This window comes from Talpa europaea, assembly GCF_964194135.1.
Source record: "Talpa europaea genome assembly, chromosome: 13".
Taxonomy (NCBI): Eukaryota; Metazoa; Chordata; class Mammalia; order Eulipotyphla; family Talpidae; genus Talpa; species Talpa europaea.
This window is the reverse complement of record NC_140080.1, coordinates 33,924,515-33,946,358: the sequence shown is the minus strand read 5'-3', so window position 1 is coordinate 33,946,358 and position 21,844 is coordinate 33,924,515. Positions and strand designations below refer to the sequence as shown.

The 21,844-nt window shown below is 46.6% G+C and overlaps 1 protein-coding gene across 1 annotated transcript; it reads left to right on the top strand.

Moving 5' to 3' along the window:
* Positions 1-480: 480 nt before the first annotated feature.
* On the top strand, positions 481-20,175 carry LOC311183273 (uncharacterized protein; the record flags this gene model as incomplete). Its single annotated transcript, XM_084252628.1, has 12 exons — positions 481-619; positions 779-861; positions 1,130-1,249; positions 1,823-1,900; positions 2,141-2,223; positions 2,726-2,812; positions 10,847-11,038; positions 13,331-13,553; positions 13,625-13,708; positions 17,053-17,178; positions 19,699-19,857; positions 19,936-20,175. 12 exons carry the CDS (start codon positions 481-483, stop codon positions 20,173-20,175), a joined length of 1,614 nt encoding a protein of 537 aa, XP_084108754.1.
* Positions 20,176-21,844: the final 1,669 nt, after the last annotated feature.

Sequence of the window (21,844 nt, the reverse complement as noted above, 5' to 3'; positions counted from 1 at the left end):
ACCGGAGGAGGGTCCCACATGGAGCGCAGACCTCTCCTGCCACCTGCTGCTCCCCTCAGCAGTGTACCTGGGTCCCTCTGCCTGCTCTGCTCCCCGCTCTGGTGAATTCTCTCACCCTCCCGCGCTTCTGACTGTACCCAGTGCTTGTATAAATCAATCAATCAATCAATCAATCAATCAATCAATCTTTAAAAAAAAATTCCATTGGGGGTGGGTGGGAAGGGGAACAGAAGAAATAAGATTGGCCTCAAATTGGTAATTTCTGAAGCTGGGCACCTAGAAGTTCATTATAACTTTCTTCACAGTTGTGAATGTATTTAACATTTTTCATAAGAGGAGAAATGAAGAAAAATCACATGCAGTGTTCTAAGTCACTCAGGAAGAGGGGACTGTCACCTTCTTTGATGAGCAATTATTTAGAGGCCCTGTCCATAGCATCTCAGATCAGGGAGATGAATTATTGAGGGGAATTTGAGAGGCATGGAAGCCATGGACTGTGGACAGGCAGTGAACGCAGGAGCTGGTTTGGATCCGGGCAGCTCAGCCCCCTTATCCCTCACCCACGACCAACAGGCCATGCTGACTGTGGTGGTAGAAGTAGAGCAAAGTAGAGGATCAGGTAAGAAGTCCACATACATTCATTTCCAGAGATCGTGCAGCCTGGGGAGCCTCTTGGCAAGGAGGCAGACTTGACCATCTCAAGTTAAGAAGCAGGCAGGACGCGGAGTCCTGGGAGTTGTTTCCCTCGTGAGAGTTGATGTGAAGCCCCCTTTCTCAGGCCCTGAGGAGACCTGTCACTCTGTGCTCCTGGAGGGGGACCAGAACATGTGCCTGTTCCAGCCAGGGACCCTGGAGAATCAGGTAGAGCTGGGATAGGTATGGGTGGGAGCAGAGGAAGATGGACATGACACCGCTGACCCCAGCCCTGCCCACAGGAACAATGCCTTGCTTTTGACAGAGTCCTGGGCCTTGATGCTGCTCAGGTAGGGGGGTCTGCTGGGCAATGCAGGAGGATGGGAGCCCTCAGTTCCCTGAATGCTGGGGGGTTGAGCACCTCCTGATCCTTTTGCTCAGAGCAGGCTGGATTAGGGCACTACAAACAGGGGCATATGCTTGTGTCTCCCTGCAGGAGGCAGAGCAGGAGCTGCTAGCACGAGTCCAGTCCACACTGGGCTCTGTGGGCCGAGGGTACAGTGTGGCCCTGCTGCTTCGGGGTCGGGAAGGAGAGGCACCCCGGCTTGTGCCCCAGGTAAATCCCAGAGGAGCCAACAGACCTAAGTCTCTGGAGACTCAGCTGTTGCCTCTTCCAGAAGACTTTCAAGAACCTTCCCCTACCCATCCTAGCTGGACTAGGTGCTCCTTCTTGGAACTCCTAGAGTCCCTGGGATGTTTTGTCAGGGTCAGAGCAGGTGGTGTGCATAGATCAAATATCTAAATTTCATAGTTCTTTGAAATACCAATAACGATAACAAATTTAAAAGCTTTGTTTCGGGGGCTCCAGCAAAATGTTCCCAAATCAAAACTGCTATCTCAGAACCTTGTCATGGGCCCCTCTCCTAGCTAACAACAGGTCCCACAAAAACGTCTGCTGACTTGTCTGGCTTACCATGGTCCATGAGGGCCGGGGCTCCTTCTGTCCTGGAAGCCATGTTCAGAGCACCTAGCACAGGGCCAGGCACAGACGTGATCAGACACAGACATCACCAGGCACAGACGTCACCCAGCCACAGATGTCACCCAGCCACAGACAGCACCCTCAGGAAATGTTGAAAGACAGACCAGTCCTTTCTCAATCCCCACTGACTCCCTTTTTCCACTTTAGCTGCTGCAGATGCTGTTTGAGGAAGCCCGGCCCCTCAGTAACTCTGATCCTGTGCTTAGTACCCTTAGCCTGGTGCAGGTGAGACCCAGGAGCGGGGAAAGTCAGGATCACAGTGATGCTAAAGAAAGAGCCCGAGGCCTGTGGGGAACCTGCAGAGCCTGGGTCTAGCCCTATGTGGCTGCTCTCCGGCATCCCCTTTTACCAGACAGAAGTGGCTGGCTTCGGTGCCTGCTTGGCCCAAAGGGCCCCAGGGGAGGCTCCTGGGAGGCAGAGGCTGAGGAGAGGCTTGTGTGTAACAGATATTGTGTGTGAATCCAGCTCTGCCCCAGTGGGAGGACGCGGGACCTGCTCTCTCCAGGAGCAGAGAACCTGTCGGTGCTGGATGTAACCCCTCTGGGCTTGTGAGTTTCTGGGGCCCAATGGGGATGTTTGTCTGAGGGAGGGCTGACACCCCTAAACCAAGACCTTGGAGGTTACTCCCCACTGCCACCCCAGGGGAGGGAAGCTCTGAGCTTGGGCTCATGCTTATAGGGTCAGGGTCTGTGCCCAGGAACCTCCATCCTTTCTCCCCTTCAGGCCATTCCCCTCCCACATCCTCCCCCTTCCTCTCACCGCATCCACTTACCCATCTTCATCCTGGGTGTTTTAAGTATCTCACTGAGCAGAACTTCAGTTTCTCCATCTATAAAATGGGCATAATCCCAGCTACCCTCTTTCCCTCATTGGGCAGTTGACTGTAATAAAAACAAAATCCTGAAGATGATAGGCTTTTAGGGGTTATACTGAACTTGGAGGTGATTCTTACAGGCTCTTGGGATCTCACGAGCTCCCCAAGCCGTGGTTCTAGGGATCTTGACAGAACCCAGATGTTTGGTAGCTGAGCTCAGCATCCTCTTCCTCCAGGGTGGTGGCAGGAGCCAATGAAGTGGAGGTGCCTGACTCAAGAGCTGCCTCAGACCTGTACTTGCAGGCTGCAGGGGGTGAAGGCAGGTGAGGACAGGAGGGTACCTGTGCTCCTGCCTCTGTCCCCTAGGCATGTGGCCTGCGCCTACCCTCTCCTTCACAGTGGCTCTTCTCTGCTCACTCTCACCATGTCCTGCCCCGGACCTGTGCCTCCTCAGGGGCCTGGAACCCAGGGCATGTGGCGAGGGGTCTTGCGCATCCTGCAGCTCCCAGGAGCCCGGTAAGTCTTGGAAAGTTGGGAGGGGGGTAAAATATTGATGTAGAGGCCCATCGCTCCTCTCCTCTCCTCTGACAGGGAGGGCACATCAGAGCCTGAGCTAAAATCCTTTGTTGGCAGATGGTATGGTCCAAGGCAACCAGGTAGAGAATTAGTGGAATGAATTAAACGTAAATATATCCAGTCACTGTTTTAAGTGCATGGGGTTGGGGCGGGAATGGGAGCACTTTTACATATAGTGTCTTCAAGTATTTTAATCTGATTTTTCGTTTTTCTATTACTTTTTATTTTTATTCTTCAAATTCACTTCAGTTACTTATATTTCTTCTGTTCTATCAGACTAAAAACTTAGAAAGAAGGCCTCCCTGGTGGCGCAAGGGGTTAAGCACTGCACTGTGAAGCTATCCGCAGCCTCTGCAGCATGAGTTCAATCTGTGGCCAGGGAATTACCCACATGGCGCAGCAGACCTCTCCTGTCTCGCCCGCTGCTCCCCTCAGCAGTGTATTTTTCAGTCAGCCTGCCTGTTCTGTTCCCTGCTCTTTTTTTTTTTTTTAAAGATTTATTTATTTATTTATACAAGCACTGGGCACAGTCAGAAGCACGGGAGGGTGAGAGAATTCACCAGAGCCAGAGCAGGGAGCAGAGCAGGCACAGGACCGAAGTACACTGCTGAGGGGAGCAGCGGGCGGCAGGAGAGGTCTGCGCTCCATGTGGGACCCTCGCCAGCGGCCAGGGATCGAACCGGCGCTGCAGAGGCTGCGGGCAGCTTCGCAACCCAGCGCTCAATCGCTCCTTAACCAGGAGGCCCATTCCCTGCTCTGCCTTTGGTGAGTCCTCTTATCCCCCGCATCTCTGGCCTGTATCCCTGCTCTTGTATGCACAAAAAAATAAATCTTTAGGAAAAAAAAAAACTTAGAAAAAACGTAAATGTCCTAAATCAAGATTAGAAAATTCTCAAGTAACCCTATCTTTACTCCCGGCTTTATGCCCTTTATTCAATACTCAAAAGTTACTCAACTTGAATTGGAGATAGAAATGCATCATTTCAAACCAACTTGAAATATCTGTAAAATCATGGAAATATTGCCAAATTCAAATATGCCTGAGAGGCAGAAAAAGAGAAAAATGGACCTCCCTGGTGGACTAGGGGTTCAGTCTCAGTGCTACTACCTCTATAGCCTTCCTGCCCTCCACAGGGAGCTAACCCACATGGCACAGGACACAGCAGACCTCTCCTGTCTTGCCTGTTGCTCCCCTCAGCAGTGTACTTGGGTCAATCTGCCTGTTCTGCTCCCCACTCTGTCTCTGGTGAATCCTCTCACTCCTCCTCCCCGCCCCCGCACCTCTGGCCTACACCCCAGAGGTGTAGGAATTATTCTTTAAAAACAGAAAGTACCATAAATTCCAGACTATTCCAAAATCTTTTCTTTCTTTTATTGTGTGAAATTTTAAAAATAACAACTTTATTGAAATGTAATTTATATTCATTCTTTTGCTTGGGAATATCCAATTGTGGCATCATTTGCTTAAGAGACTGTTCTTTTTCCCCACCAGATGGTCATGGCACCCTTGTCAAATATCAGCTGACTACAAATACAATCTATTTGACTATATATGGATTTATTTCAGCACTCTTTTTTTTTTTATAGAGGCATGGTTTTTTTTTATTTTATTTTATTTATTTATTTGTTTGTTTGGTTTATACATGCACTGGGTACAGTCAGAAGCGCGGGAGGGCGAGAGAATTCACCAGAGCCAGAGCGGGGAGCAGAGCAGGCAGAAGGACCGAAGTACACTGCTGAGGGGAGCAGCGGGCAGCAGGAGAGGTCTGCGCGCCATGCGGGACCCTCCTCTGGTGGCCGGGGAGCAGCCGGGGATCGAACCTGCGTCGCAGAGGCCGCGGGCAGCTTCGCAACCCAGCGCTCAACCGCTGCGCCACCGGGGAGGCCCTATTTCAGCACTCTTGATTCTAGTCCATTGAGATACATATGCCTTTTCTCATGCTGTGGAATTTCCCTTTTTTCCTACTTAGTTGAATATTTTTTTAAGATTTATTTTATTTATTTATGCATACAAGAACGGGAGTGCAGGCCAGAGGCACGGGGCATGGTGATGAAAGGATTCACCAGAGAGAGTGGGGAGCAGAACAGGCAGACTGACTGAAATACACTGCTGAGGGGAGCAGTGGGCGAAGACAGGAGAGGTCTGCTGCGCCATGTGGGTCACCTCCCTGGCCTGGGATCCAACTTGTGCTGCAGAGGCTGTGGATAGCTTCATAGTGCTGAGACTCAACCCCTTGGGCCACCAGGAAGGCCCCCCTTTGTTGAGTCAAAGGACTCTCGTGCTCTCCTATGTGGATAAATCCCACTTAGTTATGATATGCAACCTTTTTGATAGGCTGATGCATTCAGTTTACTAATATTTTGTTAAGGATTTTTGTATCTATACTCAAAAGGGATATTCCTGTGCTGTCTTTATCTGGTTTTGGTATCAGGATGAGTTAGGATTTCTTCTCTCTTAATTTTTGAAACAGTTTGGGAAAGATTGGCATACTTCTCTAAATGTTTGCAGGAATTCACCAGTGAAACATTTGGTTCTGTTTGTTTCTTTGTTGGGAGACCTTTGATTATCTATTCAAACTCTATACTGTGTCTTTGGATCTAAGATGAGTCTCTAACATACAGCATATAGATGGATCATTGTTATTTTTAAAATCTATTCTTTTAATCTCTGCCTTTTAATTGGAGAATTTAATTCATTACACTTAAGGTAATTATTGATAAGGAAGGACTCAGTTCTGTCATTTTGCTATTTGTTTTCAGTAAGGTTTATATCTTTTTTGTGTTCTTTAATATTGCCAATATTGCCTTGTTTTCTGTTTAGTTGACTTTTTGGGTAATGTTGCTAGGGACTGAGTATAATGTTGCCATAGACTGAGTTGTGTCCCTTCCATTAGTCATATGTTGAAAACAAAACCTCCAATGTGATGGTATTTGGATGTGGGATTTTAGGAGGTGATTAGATCATAAGGTTGGAGCCCTCAAGGACATTATATTAGTGCCCTCATGAAGGAATTTCAGAGAATTCCTCATCCCTTTTGTAATGTGAGGACAGAGTGAAAAGTCCTCTATGAACAAGAAAGCAAGTCGTCATCAGACACTGAATCTGCTGATGCCTTAATCATGGACTTTCCAGTCTCCAGATTGAGAAATAAATTGTTATTTATAGCACCGCAGATGAACTAAGACAATTTATTTTTTTCTCATTACCTTTTTCATATATTTTAAAGTTATTCTTAGTGGTTACCTTAATAATTAAACTTCTAACAATCTAATTTGAATTAATACCAATTTAGTTTCAATAGTATATAAACATTGTACTCCTATTGTATCCATCCCTACATCTTATATTATTGTCACAAATTATATCCTTATGCATTATGTGCATAAAGATTTATCATAGATTTATTATTTTATTCATTTGTCTTTTAAATTATGTAGGTAAAAGTGCCTCCCTGGTGCTGCAGGGGTTAAAGTCTCAGTGCTATCAAGCTACCTCCAGCCACTGCAGCATGAGTTGGATCCCGCCAAGGAGCTACCCACATGGCGCAGCAGACCTCTCCTGTCTCTCCCGCTGCTCCTCTCAGCAGTGTATTTCAGTAGATCCACCTGTTCTGCTCCCCACTCTGTCTCTGGTGAATCCACTCACCCCCCCACCAAACCTCTGGCCTAGACCCCAGCTCTTGTATGCATAAATAAAATAAATTTTTAAAAATAAATAAATTATATAGGTAAAGGAGGAGTTACAAACCAAAAATTCAATTATCCTGGCTTTTTTTTTTTGGTAAAGATTTATTTAATTTATGCATATAAGAGCTGGAGTATAGGCCAGAGGTGTGAGGGGTGAGAGGATTCACTAGAGACTGAGTGGGGAGCAGAACAGGCAGATCTACTGAGATACACTGCTGAGGGGAGCAGTGAGTGAAACAGGAGAGGTCTGCTGTGCCATGTGGGTCACTTCCCTGGCCTGGGATCTCATTCATGCTGCAGTGGCTGCAGATAGCTTCATAGTGCTGAGACTTAACCCCTTGTGCCACCAGGGAGGCCCTATGCTGGCTTTTATATTTACATGCATAGTTACCTTTCCTGGTATTCCTTGTTTTTGCATATAACTTTGATTTAACATTTACTGTCCTTTTACTTCAGGCTGAAAGAATTCCTTTAGTGTTTCTTATAAGATAGATCTACTAGCAATGAACTCCTTCAGTTTTGGTTTAACTGGGAATATTACTATAATTTCTCCTTTATTTTAGGATAGTTTTACCAGATATAGGACTCTTAGTCAATAAGGTTTTTCTCTTAGCACTTTAAAAAAATTTATTTGTTGAATATTGTTTTATTTATTATTATTTTTAGTGTATTTATACATTTTATATATTTTTGTATAGAAGAACTGGGGTATAGGCCAGAGATGCGGGGGACAGGGAGGTAAGAGGACTCACCAGAGACAGAGTGGGGAGCAGAACAGGTGGATCTACTGAAATACACTGCTGAGGGGAGCAGCGGGCGAGTCAAGAGAGGTCTGCTGCACCATGTGGGTCAGCTCTCTGGCTGGGGGTCAAACTCTGGCCATTGAGGGGTAGTGCTGAGACTTAATTCCTAGGCCACCAGAGAGGGCCCCCCACCTTTTTTTCTATCATTAGACTTTATTGTTGCTTTGAGAATCAGCACAGACATTTCACTTTGTGCACAAGTCTTTTACGTACCAAAAAATCTCATGATTCTTTCTAAACATTTATTCTGGAGACTTTCCAGCTCAAACTCTGGAGGCAAATTTTCCTTAACTGGAGGCCCTTTTTCTTACCTCTTTAAATACGTCCTCTCAATGCCTTCTTGCCTGCATAATTTCTAATGAGAAATTGTTTTTTAATGTTACTGCAGAGTTCTTGAGCACAATAAATTTCTTCTCTCTTGCTGTTTTCAAGATTCTATCTTTGACTTTGGCTTTTGACAGTTTGATTCTAATATGTCATTTTATGGCTCTCTTTTGAGAGTATCCTCTTTGGAGTTTGTCCAGCTTTTTGAATGTGTAGATTCATGTATTTCTTAAAATTTGGGGACTCGTTGACCATTACTGCTTTAAATACTCTTTCTATCCTTTCCTGTCCGTCTTCTTCTGGAACTCTATTACATAAATGCTTGTATACTTGATAGTGAAACACAAGTCTCTTAGGCTCATTCCCTTCAGTTTCCTTTCTGCTCTTCAGACAGGATAATTTCATTTGACCTGTCCGTCCGGTCACTGTTTCTTTCCTGCGTCTGCTCAAGTCTTCTATTAAATCCCTGCAGTGATTTTTTAATTTTAGTTATTGTACTTTTCAGCTCCAGACTTTCTACTTGGTTCCTTTTTCTAATTTCTGTTCTATTATTGATAGTCTCTATCACTGGGATATCATTTCTTCATTTCCTTCAGCTTTCTGAGCATATTGAAGACAGCTGAGTTAGAGTTTTTGTTCAGTGAATCCAATGTCTGTATTTCCTCAGAGACAGTTCCTGTTTATTCACTTTTCTTGTGAGTGAGTCATATCTTTTTGTTTATTTACATGCCTCACAATATTTTGTTAGAAACTGGACAATTTGAGCATTTTTAATAAAAACTGCTCTTTGTGGTATAGGTCTCCTAAGTATTCATTCTTTTTGTTTGGTGTTCTGACATTTTCAGTGTTATTATGGGTAACCCTGGAAACTGGATTCCCCCTCCTCTCTGGGGTTTACTATTGTTGCTTGTTGTGAGCTACAGCCATATATTTGCTTAGTGACTTTTCCAAATAATGTTTGCAAAGAGAGAATTCACTGTGGTCATTGAGGTCTCTATTCTGTTATCTCAGCGGTTAACTAGTGGGCTGACATAGAATTTCTTAGATGCTTGGGCTCAGAAAAGCAAAACTAAGCTAAAAATAAAGGAAGAAAAGAATGAGAGGAAGGACAGGAAGGGGATAGAAAAAGGAACAAAAAATTCATATTATCTCACTCCTTTGTGCTCACCCTGGCTATTTACAACTCTGCCTTAACCTCACTTCCTGCTCATACTGAGTCTAAAAATCAACCAGTGGTAAAAAGCTTGTGGTTTTTCTCAGACCTTTTCAGCATGCAGCACAACCTGAGCAGGTATGCAAAAGGCTTGCTAGGTTCCCTACACATAGGAACTTTTCAAAGTCCTATTGCCCTCAAATCTCACTCCTTAATATTTTCTCTTCCTATTTGTCTGTTGTGTGTCTCAAAATGTTGTTTTTCCTTCTTCTAATGCTTTGGTGGGGGGGGGGGCATCCTCTTTATAGCTGCTCTGCTCTATGAGAGTTCCAAGGTAAATAAATGAAAGGGGAGCTCCTTTTGTCAGTTTTTGGGGGAAGCCTCACATAATCAAAATAGACAAACACAATTCTCTGGGGACAAGATCCATTCTGCTCCCTCAGAACCAGGTTTGCCCCTCCAGAAATCTGGGCTGTTGTCTTCAAGACCACTCTGTGCTGAGGGTCTCCCTGGTGGCCTAGAGGTTAAGCTCAGCACTGTCACTGAGAGGGCCTGAATTCAACCCCAGGCCAGGGAGCTGATCCACATATGCTGCAGCAGACCTCTCCTGTCTCACCCGTTGCTCCCCTCAGCAGTGTATTTCAGTAGATCTGCTTGTTCTGCTCCCCACTAAGTCTCTGGCGAGTCCTCTCACTCCTCAGGGCCCCCCACCTCCCACCGCTGCACCTCTGGTCTACACCCCAGTTCTTCCACCCCAACAAAAACAAACAACAGACTACTCTGCTAGGGAGGAGGTTGGGGGCTAGGCTGAGTTAAAACACCACAGAGCCCTCAAACCTTATTTAAGCTGCCTTTTCCCTGGTTAAGCATCACTTGTTTGCTATAAAATTCTGATTGTTTCCCAGAGTTCCAGTAAGATTGATTATGATCATTTTTGCCAGATATCTGTGGGTGGAGAACTCCAGAGTTCCCTCCTCTCCATTTTTGCTGATATCCCCTTGCTATGCCATCTTTATTTTGAAAAATCTGTTAGCACTTCAAATATTTTAATATAAATTTACCCTTTTTAAAGAAAGATTTAGTTATGCATACAAGAACTGGGGTGTAGGCCAGAGGTGTGTGTGGGGGGTGAGAGGATTCACCAGAGACAGAGTGGGGTGCAAAACAGGCAGGTTGACTGAAATACACTGCTGAGGGGAGCCACGGGTGAAACAGGAGAAGTCTGTTGCACCTTGTGAGTCAGTTCCCCGGTGGGGGGATAGAACTCATGCTGCAGTGGTTGCTGATAGTTTGATAGTGCTGAGACTTAACCCCTTGCGCCACCAGGAAGGCCCAAATTTTACCCTTTTTTAAACTGAAATACTTTTTGAAATTGAAGCAATATTGCTTTATAACATTACATACATTTTAGGTGCATGGCTTTTTATTTCTTTTTAATTTTCTTTATTTCAATAACATTGGCGGTATATGATTTAGGGGAGTAGGTTTACACCTCTTCAGGTATATGTTACACTTTGCCATTTTTAAATTGGATTTTCTTTTTCATTCTCTCTTTTTTTTACTATTGAAGTAGAAAAGCTCTTTATATAATCTGCATCTAAGTTTCTTGTTAGATATGTCAAGTCTTGACTATGAGAATATACTATTTGTGTAATTTTTAAAATAATAAAATAAAGATCAATATAGGGTTGCTAATCTGTCTGGAGTTGCAAGAGTTCCTGAGAAGAGTCAACCTTTCCATCAGAAAGCAATTTGGGCCTTCTCTTTGCCCATCCACCAGTGGGCATCTCCTTTCTTCCTCCCTCCTCTGGCAGAGACTGCCCCCTGCTACAGGTATTGGCACGTGAGGTTGCTGGTGAGGAGATGGAGGGCTCTCTGCCCTGGATTGTCTCATGGCTCCTGGAAGGAAACAGCTACAGTGCCCTGCTTCTTCGTCTGGACCCTCAAGGTGGTCTGGGGAGGGCATGGGATTCATTGGGAAGTTCTGGGGGTCTTGCTTTAGGCTTGTGCCCTCTTCTCACCTGACCAGCAAGATCAGATGGGAGGGCCAGGATTCGGAAATGTCCCTGGGTAGCGAGGTTGCTGATGTCTTGAGAGGAAGACCAATGGTAAAAGTAACCCCCCACACTCCAGAGACATTCAACATCTCACCAAGTGTTTCTACATTGACTATTACATCTTTGATTCCTACCACAATCTGATGAGACAGATCTAATTTACAGATGAGGAAAGAGACACAGGCCTAATTTATAGAAGAGAAAAGGAGGATCAGAGAAGGGAAGGTACTTGCCTATTTTTACATCCCCATTAAAAATCAGGTGTCTGTCATCACCCAAAGCAGTGATAGTGAAGGCAAAGATAAACAGCTGGGACTACATCAAATTAAAGAGCTTCTGCACAGCAAAAGAGACAATAACAAAAACAAAGAGAAACCCCACCAACTGGGAGAACATTTTTGCACCCAACACTAATGATAAAGGACTGATCACAAAAATCTGCAAAGAGCTGATGAGACTCAACAACAACAAAGAAAATAATCCAGTCAAAAAATGGGCAGAAGAGCTTAAAAGAAACTTCTCTGAAGAGGAAATGCAAATGGCCAACAGGCATATGAAAAAATGTTCAACATCACTTGTCATCAGGGAAATGCAAATCAAAACTACCATGAGATACCATCTTACACCAGTGAGAATGGCACATATTAAAAAAACTAGCAACAACAAATGTTGGCGAGGGTGTGGAGAAAAAGGAACTCTTCTGCACTGTTGGTGGGAGTGCAAACTGGTCCAACCACTGTGGAAAGCTGTGTGGAGATTTCTGGACCTACTAAACATAGAGCTTCCATATGATCCAGCAATTCCACTCCTAGGTATTTACCCAAAGGACACAGAAACATCAATTCCAAAGAACACCTGCCCCCCTATGTTTATAGCAGCACTGTTTACAATAGCTAAGCTTTGGAAACAACCCAAATGCCCAAAAATAGATGACTGGATCAAGAAGATGTGGTACATATATACCATGGAATATTACTCAGCATTCAAAAAAGATAAACACATGCAATTTGCAGCAACATGGATGGCGCTGGAAGGGATCATGCTCAGCGAAATAAGCCAAAAAGAAAAAGAAAAATACCGGATGGTCTCACTCATAGCAGGAATCTAGAAAACTTAAATAAGGGACCAGGAAAATGAATAACTATAAGATAGTGAAAATCAAAATCAACAAAAAACTATGAACCAGAGACGCTTTTAGGGGGGCGGGAGGGGAGGGATTGGGGTCAGAATGGGGGGGCTGCAATTGTATGGGGAATATAACAATAAAATTTATTTAAAAAAAAAAAAAAAAAAAAAAAAAAAAAAAAAATCAGGTGTCTGTGACATACAATGTTAGGGCTTAGGGGAGGTCAAATAGAGGGCATAGATCAAACAAGAATAGCTATGCCTTGATAATTGCTGAAGCTGGGTCATAAGTAGATGGATTTTCTATACTTTGTACATATTTGAACGTTTCCATGATAAAAGAACAATTGAAAAAAAAGTCTGGCACTCTCTCTCCAAAATCAACAAAAACACTTTTATTTGCCCAACAGGTTCCCAGACTTTCCCCTCTGCCAAGCCCTGTGGAATGAGGAAGATAAATTGGGGCAGCTCATGCCCTCAAGCATAAAGCAGTGAGGGGAGGTCATGTGTTTAACGGCCAGTTTGGCATCATGTTTAAGGGCACTGGTTTTACGTCAGGAAGAACAGGGGTTCATTTGCAGCTCTGCTACTTACCAGGAAGTTGCCTGATTTCTCTGGGCTTCAGTCATCTCATCTGGAAAATGGAGGAAGGAGAGAATAAATTAGAATGTTACGTGAATAAAAAGACAATCTAGGAAAAGTCTTAGCACAGTGCCATCAAGTACTTATAAAACCTGGTAGCTGGTAGCTGCAGGTTTTTTTAAACCTTTTTTTTAAAAGATTTATTTATTTATACAAGAACCAGGGTACAGGCCAGATGCTCAGGAGGGTGAGAGAATTCACCAGAGACAGAGTGGGGAGCAGAACAGGCAGACTGACGAAATACACAGCTGAGGGGAGCAGCAGGCAAGACAGGAGAGGTCTGCCGCGCCACGTGGGATTCTCATCCACTGGCCGGGATCGAACCCATGCTGCAGAGGCTGCGGATAGCTTCACAGTGTGGCGCTCAGCCGCCTGCGCCACCAGGGAGGCCCATGAATAGAATCATTAATAAAAATTAAAATATTACAAGCAGTGTACTTTAGAGTCCAGAGGCAGGGGTTGATTCACTCTGAGTCTCCCCTTACTAGGCAACTCCCTGAGCTTGCTCCAGGCTGCTTTGCTGGGGGTGGCAGAAAGGAGGACGCAGGTGAAACAGGTGAGGCCTACACTGTGGAATGCAGTAGAAGAGGCCCGGGCCCGACGCAATGGCCTGAAGAGCCTCCGTTCAGGCCTCCTAGGGGATACCCTGACGGATGATGGACTCAGCCAGCTGGGCAGGGCACTGCAGGAACTGAAGGTGAGCAAGGCAACGCCTGGAGGTGATGGGGCAGCAATGACCAGAGCCTACCCTGAACCCTCTCTTCATAGGTGGTAAAAGCCTGGAGCCAGCGCCTAGAAAGCTGGACACTCAAAAAGGTCAAAGCTGAGGCCGTGGGGATCCCAGAACCACAGGTATGTCTTTCCTCGCACTCTCTCAGGTATACGCCCGTTGATGTCTATCTTTCTCTCTTGTTTTTAGGGTTCTAGGAGGGGCCCTTCCTTCTTTCATTAATTTACTGATTCCCAAACATTTAATGCCTGCTCACCATGTGCTGGGCAGAGTGCCAGGTAGGCTCTGGGAACTCCTTGACTTCATGGGGTTTACAGTTTACACGATCAGCACCCTGAAGGGCCTATCACCACACGGTTCTACAGGACCAGCTAAGTTAGTCTTGGCAAGAGAGGGACAGAAGATTCCAGGGAGGAAGCTGGTTTCTGAAAGAGGTGACTGGGGCGATGAGTGAACAGTCGATGCGGAGAGAGTGACAGGCAAAGTCTCAGAGCTCAGTGAGTAGTTGGTCTCTTTGGGGGCTGCAAGCATCTCAGCTTGTTGGAGAATAATGTTTGAGTGAGAGTCGGGGAGGACAGAAGAGGCAAGTAGAGGCCAGGTCACACAGGACTTCGTAAATTTATTGAGATGTTTGGACTTTGCTTTTTGTTTTTTTTTTAATAGAGGCATGTTTTTATTTATTTATTTGTTTGTTTTGTTTATACATGCACTGGGTACAGTCAGAAGCGCGGGAGGGTGAGAGAATTCACCAGAGCCAGAGCGGGGAGCAGAGCAGGCAGAAGGACCAAAGTACACTGCTGAGGGGAGCAGTGGGCGGCAGGAGAGGTCTGCGCGCCATGTGGGATTCTCCTCCGGTGGCCGGGGAGCAGCCGGGAATCGAACCGGCGCCGCAGAGGCCGCGGGCAGCTTCGCAACCCAGCGCTCAACCGCTGCGCCACCGGGGAGGCACTGTTTGGACTTTGTTTTGAGAGGGAAGCCACAGAAGTATTTTAAGGAGGGAAGAAAACATTGCTTCCGCCTTTCAGGTGAGCAAACTGACACGCAGAGAAAGGACGTGGCTATCTCAGGGTTGCTGGGTCTTGGAAGGCAGCAGAGGTACAACCACACCCAAATCCTCAGACCATACAGTGCTTTCAGCACCTTTGGCTGCATGGCATCTCTTGGGCAGGAGAGGGCGCTGTCTGCCAGGATTTGCCACAAGGTGGCTGGTCCTTCCATCTCCTGGTTCTGCCCTTCTCATAATTACTTAAACTAGGGTTTTCAGGTCCTGGGCCTTAAGAATTAGGCAAATAAGACTTCCCGGAGCGCCTGCACCGGGGCTTGTGCCGGCCAGCGGTGGCCGCGCAGGTGTCTGGCGGGGACGTGGGGCTGGTGGCCGAGGCCTCTGGTCTGGGATGAGCCGCGCTCTCGGTGGAGGCAGGAGAGCTGAGCCGGAGCCATGGCCAGTACAATGGTAGCAGCTGGACTGACCATTTCTTTTTTTTTTTTTTTTTTAATAGAGGCATGCTTTATTTATTTGTTTTGCTGGTTTGTTTGTTTTTTGTTTATACATGCACTGGGTACAGTCAGAAGTGCGGGAGGGAGGGTGAGAGAATTCACCAGAGCCAGAGCGGGGAGCAGAGCAGGCAGAAGAACCGAAGTACACTGCTGAGGGGAGCAGCGGGCGGCAGGAGAGGTCTGCACGCCATGTGGGACCCTCCTCTGGTGGCCGGGGAGCAGCCGGGGATCGAACCGGCGCCGCAGAGGCCGCGCGCAGTTTCAAAACCCAGCGCTCAACCGCTGCGCCACCGGGGAGGCCCTGGACTGACCATTTCTGCTGCAGGATTTGCAGGCCGCTATGTTTTGCAAGCCATGAAGCATATGGAGCCTCAAGTAAAACAAGTTTTTCAAAGCCTACCAAAATCTGCTTTCAGTGGTGGCTATTGCAGAGGTGGATTTGAACCAAAAATGACAAAACGGGAAGCAGCATTAATATTAGGTGTAAGCCCTACTGCTAATAAAGATGCTCATCGACGGATTATGATTTTAAATCACCCAGACAAGGGAGGATCTCCTTATATAGCAGCCAAAATCAATGAAGCTAAAGATTTACTAGAAGGTCAAGCCAAAAAAATGAAGTAAATGTTACGATGAATTTTAAGTTCTTAGCAGTTTATGTATAAATACCAACTTTTTAATAAAATGCTTCAAAGCTATAAATCTTAAAAATGATTTAGCATAAACTAAAAGCCTTTGGATAAGATTTTTTTGTTTAAACTGAGCCCTATATGAGGGCTTTAGATCACTGTAAGTAACTGATGCAGATATAAATCAGGCTATTTGTAACTCATAAAATTTGGAGATTAATATTCAGTTATGGATAAACAAATGCGATTTGAATAACAATACTGTTCATTACTCATTAAATTTTGCACCTACTTGAAGGCACAGTGTACATAAAATTTCTGTTTTCAGTAAGTTCCCCAGTCTTAATGGGAGACCAATAAACTGGCAATGAAAGTTAAAAAAAAAAAAAAAAGAATTACGCAAATAAGCTCTCATTTATTGATCAGTGCCTACTTGCGCAGTGCTTTGTGTGCTTATCTCTTTTTATGCTCTCTGCAATTTTTTTAAATCAAATGTTATCAATTTACTGTTCATTTACAAACCCATATAATTTGGGGGGGTACAGTTTCATACCTAAACATGTACACATGCTTTACTCAACCACCACCAAAACTCCAATGCCAATACACTGTCACATTACCCCTCCCCTCTGTTCCTCCCTGCCCTGATCTGTCTGATTTCAAAGGCCTGGTTTTAACAGATGCTGTCCTGGCAGGGTGTGCACTGCTCACTCCTACTATCTTCTCAGCAGGCGACAGATTCGGCAGCAAGCTACAGCCCAGGCCTCCAACAGGAACCCCAAGGTGGGTCAGGAGTTTGGGGTGAAGCAGGGGGTCTTCTCTACCTTTGATATGCTTAGTTGCATTTTCCTTTGGTGGCAGGGAGAACAGCATCTCTGGGCACTGAGCATTACCAGAAGCAACGTCTCAGGGACTCTGGGGAAGAGGTAATAACTTGTGAATCCCAGAACACTGGGTGCTATTGGGGGAGTGAAGAATTACAGAATTTGAGATCCCAGCTAATATGTGTCCTGCTTGCCGTGCCCCAACACCAGGGAGATCTATGGAGTTTCGAGGAAAGGACTAAAAGGGCTACTTTTAGTTGGCTAAAGAAGGAGTGTGGGAAGAAGCTATTTTCCTCCTGGGTTGAATTAGGGATATGTGACTCTTAGGCGCCTCCATGGCTGAGCCAATACTTCTTCCACCAGGGTCAATGAGTTTCTGTCCTGGATCCAAACTCTCCAAGCTGAGTTAGATTCTGATGTAGCTCTAGTAATGGGGTTCTCTTGGAAAAGCTAGGCCTTGTGTCCCAAAGCTGAATGCACATATGAGCCTACAATGACACCATCTATGCCCAGCAGGCTCCAGATGTGGCCCTGCAGTTCTTCCTGGCCCAGGTCCGGAGGCAGAGACTGAGAGAACAGCACCACATTTGGATCCAAGAGCAACTGCAACACTTGGAACAGGACAAAGTGACAGAGGACCAGGTCAAAGATCTGCTTGCTGGGGAGGAGTTGAGGGGCCTCAAATAGGGAGCTGAAGCTTCTAGTCAGGCCAGGTGCTGTGCTGAGGTCCAGCGCCAATCGCAACAGACTGCAGCACATCCTCTCTCATGGCCCTCACGGCTTGTGGGGGATAGATGAGGCAAATCTCAGTGCTAACTGCTGTGATGGGTGGAACTAGGGCCTGTGGGGACGAAGAGGTGCACCTGACCCTGGCTGAAGTGGATCTGTAAAGATGGCACCTAAGCTATCTTTTTTTAAAAATTATTTTTATTTTTGCATAGAAGAAATGGGGTGGGGCCTCCCCTGGTGGCGCAGCGGTTGAGCGCTGGGCTGCGAAGCTGCCCACAGCCTCTGCAGCGCCAGTTCACTCCCCAGCCACCGGCGAGGGTCCCACATGGCGCGCAGACCTCTCCTGCCGCATCCGCTGCTTTCCTCAGCAGTGTGTTTCGACAATCTGGCTGTTCTGTTCCCCACTCTGGCTCTGGTGAATTTTCTCACCCTCCCATGCTTCTGACTGTACCCAGTGCTTGTGTAAATAAATAAATCTTTTTTTTAAAAAAAAAGAAATAGGGTGTAGGCTAGAGGTGCAGGGGATGAAAGGATTCACCAGACAGAGACTGGGGAGCAGAACAGACATTTACTGAAATACACTGCTGAGGAGAGCAGTGGGCAAGACAGGAGAGGTCTGCTGCGCCATGTGTGTTAGCTCCCTGGCAGAGGATAGAGCTCAGGTCATAGAAGTGATAGTGCTGAGGCTTAATCCCTAGGACACCAGGGAGGCCCTCTGAGTCTTTTTTTTTTTTTTTAAAAGATTTACTTATGCATACAAGAGCTGGATTCACCAGAGACAGTGGGGAGCAGAACAGGCAGATGTACTGAAATATACTGCTGAGGGGAGCAGCGGGCGAGATAGGAGAGGTCTGCTGTGCCATGTGGGTCACCTCCCTGGCTGGGGATTGAACTCATGCTGCAGTGGCTGTCTTAACCCCTTGCACCACCAGGGAGGCCTCTAAGCTGAGTCATTTTTTAAAAAAAGATTTCTTTATTTATGCATACAAGAGCTGGGGTACAGGCCAGAGATATGGGGAGGTGAGAGGATTCACCAGAGGCAGTGGGGAACAGAACAGGCAGACCGACCGAAACACACTGCTGAGGGGAGCAGCGGGCAAGACAGAGAGGTCCACTTTGCCATGTGGTTTCTCCCTGGCCAGAGGGGGATCAAAGTGCTGCAGAGGCTGCGGATTGCCTCATAGAGCAGTGCTCCTTGCATCACCAGGGAGGCCTCTAAGCTGAGTCTTAAAGGACAAACTAATCAGCCAGAGGAATTCACTAGATTCTGAACTTCACAAGGGCAGTTTGTAATTATCACAGAGGCATTCAGAAAATGTAACTTGTCTGAGCAAATTAAGAAACAGAATGTGGGCCTCCCTGGGGTACAAGGGATTAAGCACAGCACTGAGGCTGTCCACAGCCTCTGCAGCAGGAGTTCCATCCCTGGCCAGCAAGGGAGCTGCCTGCATGGCAGGGCAGACCTCTCCTGTCTAGCACACTGCTCCCCTCAGCAGTGTATTTCAATCAGTATGCCTGTTCTGTTCCCCACTCTGGTGAATCCTCTCACCCCCTACACCTCTGGCCTGTACCCTAGTTCTTGTATGCATAAATAAATATTTTTTTTTATTTTTTGTGGGACCCTCGCTGGTGGCCGGGGATCAAACTGGCGCTGCAGAGGCTGCAGGCAGCCTCGCAACCCAGCACTCATCTGCTGCGCCACCAGGGGAGGCCCATAAATAAATCTTTAAAAAAATAAACAGAATGTGTGTATGGGCTGTGGGGACACACATGTTCTGAGAGGACAATACTGCATGAGCAAATTTGAAAGTGAAGCAATGGCAGCATGGAGTCTGGTTGTTGTAAATTATCCACTTGACTGCTTCCTGGAAGGCTAAGGAGACTGGGGTGGGCCACACCTCTGGACTTGGATGATTGTGACTCATGAAAAGGCACGTGTCATCTTAGTGGCCCATTGGTCATGTGGTCATTTTTTTTTTAATTTTTTTTTTATAGAGGCATGTTTTTATTTATTTATTTATTTGTTTGTTTGTTTTGTTTGTTTATACATGCACTGGGTACAGTCAGAAGCGCGGGAGGGCGAGAGAATTCACCAGAGCCAGAGCGGGAGGCAGAGCAGGCAGAAGGACCGAAGTACACTGCTGAGGGGAGCAGCGGGCGGCAGGAGAGGTCTGCACGCCATGTGGGACCCTCCTCCGGTGGCCTGGGAGCAGCCGGGGATCGAACCGGCGCCGCAGCTTCGCAACCCAGCACTCAACCGCTGCGCCACTGGGGAGGCCCTATGTGGTCATTTCTTGATCCACTGTTTGCACATCTGTAAAATTGCAACTATTCAGATGGTTGTTTTACTGGGTAGAATAACACACATGAAGTTATTTAGAACAGAGCCTGGCACATAGGTGGCACTAAGCATATTATGTATTATCATTGAAGGCCTCCAAGGAGAGGCAGAGACAGCACTGGGAACAGACAGTTCTTAGACTCCAGCTGGAGGCCCTTCGGGTGGAGCGGGACACTGCGGAGCAGGACCTAGTGGCCCTCTATGACCTGCATGTGCAGGCTGCCCGAGCACGGACACGCCATGTGCTGCAGGTCAGTGGGAACAGGGGGACAGCCCTGAGTTGGTTCAAAGAATGACTGGCTAACAGGTATTTCTGACCCTGGGCACAGGTGTTCCGAGCCTGGCGAGGGCTGTGGGAAGAGCAGGCCATGACCAGAGAGCATCATCACCGTGGCCTACTGGCTGGCATTCTGCAAGAGACCATCGACCTGGCCACACAGAACCAAGAGCTCCAAGCCCAGAATCAGCAGCTTGGAAGGCTGCAGACTAGGCAGGGGGCAGTGATGCCGGATCCGTGTTCAAAGGATCAGGAACCCTTTGGGGACAGTTTTTCTTCACCTCATCCTTAAGGGTCCTGGAAGGAAGAGGAAGTTGAGGCACAATGACCAAACTCACACTCATGATGGATAATTATTACCACCACTAACCAGGTCTCACCGTGCCAGTCCTTCCTAAAAGCTTAGTGTCCATTATTTCACTTAGCCCTTTGTACTACTACCACACCAAATATTTAGGTCAACAATGGACCAAATTTGACATTAGTCTCCAAGTTCCAATTGCTTAGTGACATTATAGTTGTCACCATCATGTTTTATGTTGGCAGCAGCCACACCTCTGTGACCTTCACATAATGAGAAAAAATTGCTTAAAGAAGCATTTCTTAGAATGTGTCCCCACTGCTAAGTGACCAGGATGGTAGTAGGTTGTATTTGGCCCTTATTTCAGACATCAGTCAATTAAAGATAGGAAAGGATAAGAATTGCTCAAGGAAAGTCAGCTAGTGATAGGGTCTTTCTGGTTGGCCAAAGTCCTTCATAGTTGTTGCTTACTAATTTCAGCATGTGTCTGAAACAGAGCTAGTAAAAAGAGGAGAAAACCCTCAAGTCCTGCTACCTAAAATTCTGCTTCAAGAGGTCAGGGTGTTTTTTTTTTTTAAACAAGTTTGCCAGGTACTAGGCCACAGGTGGATGTTCCCGCGTCCCAACAGCAGATGACAGATGAGAATGTCTGTGAGGGAACCAGAGCAATGGAGACTTTTCACATTGAGTCATTAAGAGTTTTGCGAGTCTGGGCCTCCCCTGGTGGCACAGGTGGTTGAGCACCATGCTGTGAAGCTGCCCACAGCCTCTGCAACGCCAGTTTGATCCCGGCTGGCGAGGGTCCCACATGGCGTGGCAGACCTCTCCTGTCGTGCCCGCTGCTCGCCTCAGCAGTGTATTTTGTCAGTCTGCCTGTTTTGTTCCTCACTCTGTCTCTGGTGAAGCCTCTCATACCCCCATGCATCTGGCCTGTACCCCGGTTCTTGTATAAAAAATAAATCTTTAGAAAAAAAAAAGTTTTGGGCCTCCCCGGTGGCGCAGCGGTTGAACGCTGGGTTGCGAAGCTGCCAGCAGCTTCTGCAGCGCCGGTTCGATCCCCGGCTGCTCCCCGGCCACTCCCCAGCCACCAGAAGAGGGTCCCACATGGCGCGCAGACCTCTCCTGCCGCCCACTGCTCCCCTCAGCAGTGTACTTCGGTCCTTCTGCCTGCTCTGCTCCCCGCTCTGGCTCTGGTGAATTCTCTCACCCTCCCGCGCTTCTGACTGTACCCAGTGCTTGTATGTATGTATGAATAAACAAATAAATAAATCTTTAAAAAAAAAAAAAGAGTTTTTTGAGTATTAGCTTGTCCTGCCAGGCCGAGCACGTTCTATTCTCAATACTCCCTCCAAATCCCCCGGGGCATAAGTTTTGTGCTTCAGAGAAATTTCAAAAGCTTCATGAGAGAATTGTCTTGGATTCACAGAACCCTCACAGGATAATAATGCTGCTGGCAGGAGCTAGAATCTTTTTTCTCCTAGTTTATGTTACTCCAGGGATAAGGTACTCAGGGCACCAGAGGAAGGAAATTATGCTTGTGAGGAGCTGCGTGAGAGAGAGGACACAGGACAACCACGGTCAATCGTAGGAACCACCTACTCTCCGGAACACTTTATTAAGACCTTATTGCTGACGCAATTAGACACACTGATTGAGTTAT